Genomic DNA, 12,433 nt, shown 5'->3' with positions numbered 1-12,433 from the left:
ATCTGGACAACTAACGTATATATAGAAAAAATTAGCCGGGCATGGTGGCGCATGCCTGTAGTCCCAGCTACTCGGGAGGCTGAGGCAGGAGGATCGCTTGAGCCCAGGAGTCTGAGGTTGCTGTGAGCTAGGCTGATGCCACGGCACTCACTCTAGCCCGGGCAACAGAGCGAGACTCTGTCTCAAAAACAAACAAACAAAAAATTCTGGATGAACTAGTTTTCTTACCTTTTTTTCTTACTGGATTTAAATTTTTACTTCATATCCGTACTTCAGCCCTGGCCTATGTTGACATTTTTTGATTATACACATATGATATGTCACATTACGTGGAATAATGGCATTTACTCTGTCATAATTCCGGTAATCCTGCGCCCGCACAATCGCAGACGCAGACGAAGCAGCGCAGCTAAACCCTGCCTGCCCTGCGGGAACACGCCAGCTCCCACCGCGGCCCGCGGCTGGGACAGACGGGAGCCCTGCGGCCCGCAGTGCGCCGACGCCACCAGCAGGGGGCGCGCCGCCCCGGCGGAGAAGCGCCCCTGCCCGGGCCAGGCGGGGCCCGCCAGCACCCAGCAACGCCGCGCCGTCGGTCGCAGCCGGGGCTGCGTGAAGAGCGAGGATGCAGCTCCCACCTCCCGGCCCCGGCCCCGGGAGGGCAGGCGGGCAGCGGGGCCAGCTCGGCCGAGCTGTGCACTCAGCCGTCAGCACAAAGGGGTCCGAGGGCCGCGCTGGCCCAGGATTTCAGTGTGACCACACGTGGGGACGCCCCTCGGGGGTGGTCGTTGCTTGCAACCTTCTTCTGCGCATCGCAGGGCCACCCGCAGGGGGCACCCTGTCCAACCGTCCCTTTTCCTGGCAGCCAAATGGACCTTCCTGCTCGGGGAGTCGCCGGAGTGAGGCGGGCGCAGCTCGGGGGCCTCGGCCGCGTGGCGGGAGGGGCCCGCGGAACCCCCTGCGGCCTCCGGCTGCGCTGCTTCGAACGACGAAGAGCCGTCGGAATCCGACGCGCCGACAGGCCAAGCTGACAAGACGAAATGCAACAGGGACGACACAAAAGGCCCTGCTTACGTGTAGACACTCCCTTCCTCCTGGGAGTGCGGGTCCGTGTGCGGCAGCGGTCTACCCGGAGGCGACAGGGCGGGGACGCTGCGCCCGGCCCGGCCAGCCCGGGAGGCCGCGGGGGACTCACGCCGACCCCGTGCGGAGGCCGCGCCGGCCCGGAGCCTCCCTGCACACGGGAACCAGGGCTTCCGGGCGCCCTGCGTGCCCTTGCTCGGGTCACCACACTCAAGGATTCCAAACTATGGCTCCTCTTCGGGTGCTTAGTTTATGGTTCCTTCAAAAGCCACCCTACCAGCCAGGAGTCATTTCTATACAGGCGCTGTCCCTGGTAACACAGTTGAGACACCGTCTTTGCCGCCAGGGGACAGGCAGGAGGTCACCTGCCTTAACTGCATTAACCTGAGTTCAAATCTCGCAAAAAGGGAAACATTGTTAAACTTTTTCCATGAAGATTGTTTTTATTAAAATCCGGAGAATGTCAAACCTAATCATATCTATTATTATCTTCTTTTATAAGGGGAAAAAATCCCCCAACTCTGTAGGAACGTGACAGTGGAGACACATCTTAATAGCAATATGTGTCAAGAGCTTTAACTCAATTCTTGTTGAAAACTTGAAAAAAAAAAATTTTTTTTTTTAATCCTCTGTGAAAGTTGCTGGTACCAAAATGGAGTCAGTTTTCGTCAAACTAACGAAACAGAGTAAGAGGAGGCCGTGCAGCCTTCATGCCCACATGCTCGTAACTGGACTGGTCACAAGACATTCCTGCTTCTCGGCTGGTAACAGGACTTACTGCAAGAACCTTCTGGAGGCTGCAGTATCCCAGACAGGCCACTCACCCAGCAAGCGCTGTCTCCACCCGCGAACAAACGCCAGCTCCCGCGGCCGGCTTGTGACCTACCAACCTGCCTTCAAAGGTTGCGTGGACTTCTTTTTCTTCCAGATTCTCCTTTGCCTCGATGCCCCTAGATATGCCCGTGATCTGTCACAGCGACATATCCCAGGCTGCAACCTTTGCACATTCCCAAATAACTCATTTACTCTGCAGAGCCTGCCTCAGTTTTCTTTTAGGTTGACACCTCCATACCTGCAGTCTGTGTGACTCCCAGTACCGACACCTCAGTGAGACTTGCTCTTCTCCTCGCGAGGGGGCCAGCAGACATGGGAGGGATTGGGAGCTGCCCCCCCTGTCAAGGGCAGAGGCCTTGGGGCCACCCTTGTGACAGTCCTTGGTGAGACTCGGAGAATCAAAGACTTCACAGCATGGAAACTCTTCCAGTCAGCGGCAGGTGGAGGCTGAAACCCAGAACGAGGGTGAGGCGCTTTTCGTCATCCGGACCCTCCTGAGATGGTTTTTGGTGAATGTGGTCCAGGTGCTGGGCGTGGACGCCGTCGGCCGACGCAGGTATGAGAAGTGAGGTCATCCCAGGGCAGGGGAGGCGATGGAGGACGTGCCCTTTGCTGAGTGGGGCCATGTTCCTAAGCCACCAGGGGGTGGCTCTGAGACTGCACACCATGTGACCTGAGCAATTTGTGGCCCCGCACAGCTGGCTCCTCCCCACAGCCTGCCAGGGGACTCCCTGCCCAACACTGTGACTGCTGTGCTGAGTGGCGCTCAGGTGCGCCTGCAGTCACCACAGGGCTGGCGCCTGGTGGCACCTGGAGATTAGGGGTTGGACCAGGTGATTCCTAAGGAACCTCCTCCCGTTCTGAGATTCCAACTCTCAGTCAAAGTCCCCAGATTACCTCAGGCATGCATGTATCAGATCATTCTGCCGGAGAGGAGCCTGGAGGCATGACAGCGCTGAAATTCTCAGACTCGCCTTGCACCCCCACCCGAGAGCGCCCTCTCCTCTCACGTAACAGTGGTCAAGCCAGCTGTCCCAGAGAAGGGCTGACACAGAGTCACAAGTGTCCTGCCAGCGTTTCAGCATGAAGTCTGGACGGCTCTTAGGAGTGCCCAAGGTCTTCCCACGCCTGGAGCCAGCTGCGCCCTCCGCAGCCTCCTGCTGCATGCTGCTCCTCCCGCCTCCACTGGACGCCCTCCCTGCTTCCTCGCCTTCCCCGGCCGGTCCCCAGCCCACCGGCCCGCACTCCCTCCCGGCACTGCCTTGCTGGTGCTGTCCCACCTCTTCCAGTCGCCTGCTCTGTGCCAGCCACAGAGTCCCGGGCAGTCCTGGGCAGTCCTGGAGGGTTTGGCTTTTTACTTACTGTTGTCTGCTAAAATGGGACATGTGACGGTCACAAAAGGAAGGCTGCTCCAGGCTGCCACGTGATGCCACTGCAATTGGCTCTATAAACAAATTCTAATGAGCCTTATATGCTTTTTACAGTCCTGTCCCGCTCACGTTTTGGACCCTCAGACCAGTTGGGCATGACGACCTTTCTGAGTTGTTTCCCAGAAATAACAGAATTTCTGGAAGACAAAGGGGTTGAGACTCTGCAGGCCCCTCGGCAAGCTTCCTGACACCAACACCCACGGTCCTCTACCCTCTGCCCCAGTTCACGTGGAGCCTCCTTAGCAAGCCCATAATCTTCATTTGTCGGGAAGACGGATTTGAGGCATCTTCTCCCATTCTCCCAACAAGGTGTCTTTCGTATTAAAAACATTCCTTTCTTCCTTGGCAATCTTGGTTGTCTCAATAATTGGCTCTTTGTGCGGCAAGTAACTAGACCTAGGCTGAAACCCACCTGCAAAACACCACACTCTAAGAAGCTGTGTCACTTCTTGAATATGAACTTCTGCACCCAGGTCACACCTAAAAATCTTCCCATTCCCAAAGGCCGGCATCACTCCCTGTTGTCCCACTTCAAGTTCAGATTTTGGCCTCTCCAGCCCAGCTTGGTGACGTGGCCCTGCCTGGGCCCCAGGGACTCTGCCCTTCTGGGTCCCTTGCCGTAACCCCCCTCCTTTCACACACTAGGTCCTCATCTTCCATCTCCGTGTGCACCCCCAACTCACGGCTGCTGTTTTAGATCCGTGGGGGCTGCTGCTGACGCTGGTGACTGATCGGTGCCGTGGGGCCAGCGATCCCAAGACGCCCTGTGGCTGGCTGGTGCTCGGTGGATCCGTCCAGGCCCTCACTGAGGCCGTGTGTGTGGACTTCCAGGTCTTTGTCTTCTTGTGTCCTCTACAGGGGGCCTTACAAGTGACTTAGCTTCACTTCACCCTGACACCTTCACTAGCAGGAGGGGAGGCCATCTGTGGGGCCGAAGTTGGGATGCAGGCCCTTGGCTTTGGGTGCTCTGTTCTGGCTCCTGCAGTCTTTCTGCTCTGCCTGTGCGTGTTGGATGCACCTGTGATGCACACTGTTTCCATTGCTCTGTGTGAGCCTGGGAGACGTGTGGTCTAACCCACTTTCCAGAGGCCCGGAGAGGTCGCCAAGCAGCTCGAGGTCACCCAGCTGCTGAGTGGTGTATTTTTTTGAGACAGAGTCTCAGTCTGTCACCCCAGGCAGAGTGCAGTGGCATCATCATAGCTCACTGCAACCTCAAACTCCTGGGTTCAAGTGATCCTTCTGCCTCAGTCTCTCGAGTAGCTGGGACTGTATATGTATAGCACAGCACCCGGCTAATTTTTCTATTTTTAGTAGACACAGGTCTTGCTCTTGCTTAGGCTGGTCTCAAACACCTGGGCTCAAGCAATCCCGCCTCAGCCTCCCAGAGTGCTGGGATTACGGGGATGATGTTTGTGGTTTTAAAAACCCACTCTATTCATACTCCACATCCATGAAAAAAGCACGGAGATTAACGTGGTTACTACTGAGGAAAACTATGGGAGTATTTTTCTGGGACTGTATCTGAAGTCCTGGTGTGGGTTAGAGAACTGACGGTAAATGGCTTAGTAAATCAGGCAAAGCCGTGCACCCGTGTAGACTGTAGTGTAATCTATATATTTCTAGTTTTCTCCAGTAGCCTTTGGCTATAAAAGATACCATGATCTTTTAACTCTTGAATATTTAATTATTTAAACAAAAGAAAAACTCAGCGGACATTCCACAGCTGTTGGCACTTTCCCATGCACTGTCCCGTGACTTCCCCTGACAGCTCTGAGGGAGGCCAGCCAGGCCCACCTCTCGCACTTCCCCAGGAACCACAGAGAGGTGACGCGACCTTCTCAGGGTCACACAGCCCTTGAACACGGTTCCTGACTCCCAGCCGTCTGGACAATGACACTGACACACTAGGACAAATGTTTTACCTTTTATCTGGGATTGGATGATAAAGGCACCAGAGCATTCTGGTCCACAAGGCACTCTGAGTAAAACTGTGGAAATAAACGCAAAAAATTAGGGGGAAGCATTGGGAAGCCGGTGAGTGGGCTTCTGAATGAATGGCTTCCCCGAAGATCAGGTGAGCACATGGTTCAGGGGGCAGTCGTGCTGACCCTGCCGGTCACGGAAGCGAGCAGCCCAGGTGGCTTCCGGGAGAACCACTGGGGCAGAGGGCCAGGCCAGCCCGGGGTTCTGGAGGCAGCGTGTGCCCTGCCCTGGCTCCGGTGCTGCCCGTTCTCCAAGGTCGGCTCTGCTCCCCCTGAAGCCGCGGTGACGATGCTCGCACCAGCAGCTGCCGAGTCAGCCCCAGGTCCCAGGCCAGGCGAGTGAGGAGCGGGCCCCTGCGTAAGCTCCGCTCCTCGGCCTCGGCTGCCCTCGGGCCGGGAGAGACCTCTCCTGCAGGGAGTCACTTCTCTGAAGGAAACGTAGCACATTTGAGAACTAAGAAACATTCCACGACGAATGAGCATTTTATCTAAAAATCCACATGGAAGAATTTAAGGTATTTCTTGCATATCTGTACAGAAGAGCTGTTTTGAGTATATTCTGAGAAAATAAAAACAGATCTAAGTCTAAAGGGATAATTACTAATTCAGAGAAATTTGAGCATACGTTTTCAACTCTCATTTAAAAAATCCATACTATTTATTGAAAAGTTCTATTAAACAAAATTTGTGCAAACAGAGCAGTAAGATGACAAATCAAGCTATTTCCAGAGATGAAAGAAAAACCAGTCTCCTCAAGGGGGCCCGTGGCCGAGTGGCGGGAACTGTCTGGTATCTTGGAAAGACAGGGCAGTTGGTCAGTACTGGATCGGCTGTTTCTTCAAAGGCAGAACTATTACAAAACGTGGCAAGACACAGTGCTCACTCAGGAGTGAACCTGTGGAAATATGCAGAAAGTTAATTAAAAACAAAATTTATCGACTTTCACAGCTGGAAAACACAGACTTCTCTATTCCCGACAGTAACACTGGCCAGGCAGAGGGCAAAGCAGCTGGGAAGAGCCCGGAGATCTTCAATACACGAACATCACAGGTACCCTTGGGGCCTCAGTTTCCTTCAATGCCATGCCCATGGTCACGTGGCTAATTAGCATAGAGCCAAGACCTGAACTCAGACCCAGAATTCTGATCCTTGTCCAGCTACACTTCTATAGATTCATTCTCTCTTGAACATTCTTTTCCTAATCTTAAGCATTAGAAATTTATGGTCGATGTTTCAAAATCCCAAGTGTATGCCTAAAAGATACGATGTTCAAAGTGTTGAACTTTATCATATTTTGGTATTGCTTTTAAATTTCTCCTTTTTCCTTCTACTACATGCAGGTTTCAAAGAAGGCACCCCCTACTTCATTTTAATGGTATCTTCACTATCTTAAGTAGTTCACTCAAGGCAGGAAATAAAATGGCTAAAGATTGGGGACATGTAAATATAGCCTACAGATTAGGAGACTGATATTTAGGAGAAATACTTTTAAACTGTTACACTGTCAGAGTGCTGACACACCCAGCACCACCGAAGGGAGCACGGGGAGCCACCCGCATGGACAGCGGCGAGTACCCTGGCCGCACAGCGTGCGTCTCCATCTCGTGGGGACCGAGGGCAGGCGGTTCTGCTCGCTTCTGGCAGCCACTGTGTTCCCCCGACATATATTTGGTGTGGCCATGATCACTCAGAGGCCATGGGACAGCTATATTTCAAGCACAATCCCTAACACAGTATTAACTTTTGCCCTGGGGTGTCCGTGTGGAGCACGCGGCTCCTCTCGGATCTGCAGCCGACCGAAGCCAAGCCCTTCTCCAGGTCCCCAGAGAGCAGATGGGAAACACCCGACCCTCGCACACCTTTGGCGTTTCACGTCCAAGTCCTGCGCGCCCGTGTCCAGCTCCTGAGGAGCGAAGCCGGCCACTGTGAAGACGGCAGGGGAGGCTCCCCAGGGTGGCACAGCGTTTAGGGGAGGAGCTCACGAAACAATTTTAAAAAGCAATCATGACCTTTTCCTATGGAAAATGCAGCAAAGTATGAAACTACACGACTTAGACAATCCTACCTCATTTGCACACATCACCTCTTCTAACACGTGTGTGAGAGCTCCCTGGGTCAGTTATTCTATCATCTGAGCCCCGAAACCTCCCCGAGCCCCATCCTGCTCCATCCCCCACCAGAAACCTACACAGCTCGCCCCCCTTGACTGGAATAACTGCTTTCATTTATATCACGAATCCTCAAAATTTGTCACAACTAACCTCATTGGGAAAATCGAATCCAAGTTCTTACGTATTTTGGTTGCCCCAAATTAATTTGAATATGGCTTTAATATATAACATATGTGTCACACACATACGCACACAGGATTCTGGGGGAGGGATGAAGACGGCATTGGCTGTAGGTGTCCAGGCGGCCCTCGCACTCTGGAACCTCAGCACTCCTGGGTGCACAGATGGTGTCTCTCTGCCCAGAAGTAGCAACACATGACACTGCTCCCACCGAGCAAGGCAGGCACTTGAAAGAATCTCTGCTGGCTTCTGGAAAAGTCTAAGGCACCAGTGGCCCTGAGGCCCCCAGCAAGTCATTCCTCACCAGGCAGAATCTGGCCCAATTCACAGCTGTGTCAGGTGCAGGACAGTGGCCAAGCTGGTACACATTTCTATCTGTGTGACAGATAAGCAGCACAAGGACTGGGAAGGAGGGGCGGCCCGCAACATTGGGATTAGGGGCAGCAGAAGATTCCTTTCCTGTTGTCCTGAAGTTACTTTAGCAGAAACAGAACCTAGAAGAAGATGCTCTGCCACTCCCTGGCTGCTCGCCCTGGTTCTGTTTGAGTGCCTGTCCCAGGTGTCCTGGATGTGCACTGCGTGGAGCTGGGACCCGCCGCTGGGTACCTGGGTGATCCTGGTTCTCAAATTCATCTGGGGAAGCTCGGGCTGGAAGGTTCTGGGTGCTGGTGAAGTGCTCACATCTACTGGGTGCCAGTGACGTGCAGGGCACTGGCCCGGTCTTCACACGCCCCCCGTTCAGTCCCCTCTGCACTGTCAGGAGGCAGCAGCTGCAGCCTGGGCTGAGGCCGGAGAGCAGGCGGCCTGGCCTCCGGGCGGCGGGAGAGGAGGCGCTTCAGCCAGCTCTCCAACAGACGCGCCACCAGCCCGCAGCTGCCAGCTGCCCCTCCCGCTCCCTTCCCTTTAGGGCTGCCCTATGGAGTCAGTGTCACAGAATTGTCTGCAGCTCTAGGACTCCAGTCTGGCTCCACTGTGTGACAGCAGGCGCGTAACTTGCTCTGGCCCTGCCTGGCCCAGGCCGGGTCCTCCGGACCCTGCTCCACGCTGCCCAGTGCCATCACACAGCGGTCGCCTCATGGGCAAGACTGCAACAGGGACTCTTTGAAGACTGGAGACTTAAAAAAAAAACAAAACAGAGAAGAATGCAGATTCTGTAAAATAGACTTATATAAAATAAACCAAGATTTCAGATTATTAAAGAGTCACTGTGTGGTGCCACCCAACAGCACATTCTGAGACCATGACTCTGCACTGCCCGGCGTGGCAGCCACCAGCCACATGTGAGAACTGAGTACTGGAAACGTGGCCAGAGCCACCAAGGAACCGAGCTTTTAAGTGTAATCTCATTTTAATTAACTCAACTTTACGTAGCTGCACGTGGCTAATGGCTACTGTGTTAGCACAGCTCTGTGAACCCGGCTTTCAGCAAGACCTCTGGCAGGACCCACTGCCATCGTCTGGCCCATGCATAGACGTGAGCTGGCTGCAGCACGGTGACTGCGCTGGGCACTGGTCTCGTGGCCACCCTCAGAGGTGGGAGAGCTCCTGGTGAGGCGCTGAAGGACTCAGCGCTTCTCTCGATCTGCCAATGTTCCCCGCTTTGAGTGCGAGCTGCCGACAGCACGCTGAGCAAACGGGAAGATAAGAAGCTCCCAGAGACGGCGCCAGGCTGGAAGGGGGCACCGGGGCCCAAGGAGACCCTGACAGGCTGTGGCACAGGTAGCGGGAATGAGGTGACACAGCGAGGACAGAACAGGTGTCCCACCAGGGCTCTATAACCCAGCTGTGCAGGGCACGTGGCGGATGTGCCTCAGCAGCTGCGCGCTCGGGGCCCTGGGCCACCCAGGGCTTCCACAGGGTGGCGTGCATGACCCAGGGGCAGAGGGAGCCTGGGCTGGCACAGCAGAGGACGCAGGGCGCGGCACGCTCCTCAGTGACTGCGGGATGACACACCCAGGCGGAGGGGTCGCCCCCAGTGCCTGGGGAGGGGACAGAGCTGCATCACCTGGGGAACACGGGGAGGGCGAGAGGGCTACTGTTCTTCAAATACCAGTTATTGTTCATGGACCTAACAGTTACAATCAGAACAGAGACGGATGTCATCCTGGAACATTCTCACAACGTGGAAGATCTCAGGGTGGGATGGGCGTCTCTGGAAGAATCATCCACCTCCATGGGGGGATCAATGAGAGGCAGGACGTGGTCCGGAGGGTGCAGGGGACCCGAGGCTCGGGGGCCTCCCCTGCCCCGAAGCTGTGGCCCCCCACACAGACGGATTCCTGCACTGTGGGCTCCTAGTCCCAAACGAGACCTGAGTCCTCACACCTCCTGTGCCGTCGGGGCTCACCTGGCCACCCTACTGGGACCAGAAGAGGAAACTCCTTCCTTTAGACAGTAAATTTATCAAAAAGCAGCCCAGGGGAAGTGGAGGCAAGGCATTGGGGCATTTTGTTCCCCGAAAATCCTCCTCCGTGGAATCCCTCTCAGATTGTCCCTGGGCAGTGACCGGGCCTCTGTGGCTCGCCCAGGACGGCTGGGGCCAGGGTGTCCGAGTGGCCCCCAGCGCCTGCAGCAGGGTCGCGTGGCCGGCCAGGGCTGACAAAGCTGCCGGGTGAGCTGGTGAATGTGGCGGGGTTAGGTTAGGGGCCGCCCTCCGCCACTGGCGTTGAGGAGCCAGACCGTGACGCCAGGGAGACCCAAACACCCTGCACGTGCTGACAGCAAACCAGGAAGATGAGAGGAAACGTTAAGAGTGGGTCGGGATTTTCTGTCTTGAGACCGACTTTCTCAATTCTCGCACTTCAGAAAGGACGCCCGGCTGGCTAGCAGGCTCATCAGGATCCTTCCCATACGGGAATCTGCCTCCTAACGAGAAACAACAAACAAGGCCTGGGAAATATGGTACAATTTCTCCCCGTTAAATGGATCACAACAACAGCATTTCAGAGGCTTGTTTTTGGGCTGTTAGTTTTCCTTCAGTTGGTCTCATATCTTGGACTTTGAACACTGACACGACAGTTACTGAAGCTGTTTGCAGAGTGCTTGTCAAAGGCGGCCAATGTCGTCCACCGTCAACCTTGGGTTTCGCGTGAAGCCGCCATCCCGCGGGCTCGTGGGAAGCAGCGCCCACCGGGGGCCAGGCGGCCAGGCCTGGCTTTGCTTGACTGCACTCTGGAGTAGCAGGGGGCCTGGGAACGAGCCCGCCTGACGGCAGTCCTAAACCTTATTACCTGAGATTTGTATTCTGGAAAAAATCAAGGTTGGATTATCAACATGCATTTCGTAGGAGATTCGGGTTTTGACTCCGACAGAGGAACATGTACTAACCTGAAAAGGCTACATGTGATTACAGAGAGAAACCAGCCAAACACCGAATCCCGGTGAAAGAGAAGTGGATTTAAAAGGCTTGCCGCACACTTTAGCAGGACATTTCCCTTTGGGGTAGCAGGGAGCAAAGCCTGAGACGCTGGCCAGGAGCGCAGGCTGCCGGGCCACCCGCTCCCCAGGGAGCCCCGCAGCACCCCACGGAAGCCTTCAGAGTTGTTCTGCTGTCCGCGGCTGTCACTTCTCATCGTCCCGCCCATAGTTAATAGTCTGCAAGGCCTGAGCTATGAGCATCGCCATCTCTCGGGTGCCGGCAGCAACCACTCTGCAGGACATGAGGTCGAGGGGTCCACCTGGGGAAGACAGGGGAGAGCCAGGTCCCTGTTACTGGAGACGGCCAGACAACCTTGCGTAACAACTTAGTGTACACACACGCGCCACGGAAAACAGCGCACAGGACTATGCCGAGTCCCAGTACCTGTAGCAAACCGGTGGGCTAGGAGTGAGCCCAGCAAGGAAGAGAGGGACAGGGCCCGTCACCTCCCACCAGTCCAGCGCCGTACAGACGAGCAAGTCCCCGAAGCTGCCGGCATCTTAGAGATTGCACTGGGAGAACATAAAGCACAGTGCAAGGCCAGCGTGGTCAGACAGGATGGGGAGCCTTGTGAATCCAGGCTGTGACTCAGCAGTCTGGGCAGGGCCAAGCCGACCTGTCCCACAGCCCCACGGGTGCCCTTCTGCCCTGGGGACCACACTCTGAGCAGGTGGGGGCAGACAACGAAGCCCTGCGTCTTCCTGGGGGTATGAAACAGGACCGATCGCGTGACTGGAGACCTGCACACACATCCTCGAGCCTCGAGGTGCTCGTGGTAGAATCCAGAGTGCTGGGGGCTTTTAAAATGTGAAACTTGCCTACTTAGTCCACTACAGCTGACACCTCTTCATTTTATACCTTTCTCTTAGCGCAATTAGGGTCTTTCAAAGGAGAAATAGGAAAAAAGGAGAACTCAAACTACGAAAGATTCACTGTTCATACCCAATAATTACGCATGGGCCACAGTGTTTCCGTAACAAGCTCTGGGCTGAGAGCCAGGGGAGAGTGGGTCTGGCCAGAGCCGCCTGGCCTGACTGCCCCTCGGTCTGTCTGAAGCAAGCGGACACAGCAGGAGGCATGACACAGGGGCTCACTCAGCTCGCAGGCCAGTCGCTGGGGCTCCTGTGACCCCAATGCAGACGACTGGCCATCTTCCCTATCCACGGTCCTGAAACCCAGCAGGAGGCGAGTGCCCGGCACTGGTGCTGACCCAACACCAAGCCGTGGGGTGGTGGAGAAGCACCTGACCTCAGATACCTGGGGGACACGACACCCGCTCTGTCTACCTCATCGGATTCTGGGTATGTGTGGAAGCCCCTAGAAAACTGTCGACGGTGTGTGAGCATGAAGAGCCGCTGTTATCCGGTCAAGATACCCTGATCCTACAGCCTGGCGGGG

General features: G+C 55.4%; 1 protein-coding gene across 5 annotated transcripts in view; it reads right to left on the bottom strand.

The window, feature by feature from the left end:
- Nucleotides 1–5,960: 5,960 nt before the first annotated feature.
- Nucleotides 5,961–12,433, bottom strand: part of IMPA2 (inositol monophosphatase 2) — a 52,834-nt gene continuing 46,361 nt past the window's right edge. The window contains exons 8-9 of one of the 5 annotated variants that reach the window (XR_006729272.1): nt 7,186–11,294; nt 5,961–6,221 (exon numbers count right to left, since the gene is read on the bottom strand). Coding sequence is in view for 1 of the 5 variants with exons in the window: in XM_045527798.1 (XP_045383754.1) it covers nt 11,179–11,294 (116 nt within the window). In the remaining 4 variants the exon portion in view is untranslated. Of the gene's footprint in view, nt 11,295–12,433 lie in introns of all 5 variants that reach the window. The other 4 variants (XR_006729273.1, XR_006729275.1, XR_006729274.1 and 1 more) reach the window with 4 other exon arrangements.

This window comes from Lemur catta, chromosome 16, assembly GCF_020740605.2.
Source record: "Lemur catta isolate mLemCat1 chromosome 16, mLemCat1.pri, whole genome shotgun sequence".
Taxonomy (NCBI): domain Eukaryota; kingdom Metazoa; phylum Chordata; class Mammalia; order Primates; family Lemuridae; genus Lemur; species Lemur catta.
The sequence above is the reverse complement of the archived record's forward strand: the minus strand, read 5'-3'. Positions and strand labels throughout refer to the sequence as shown.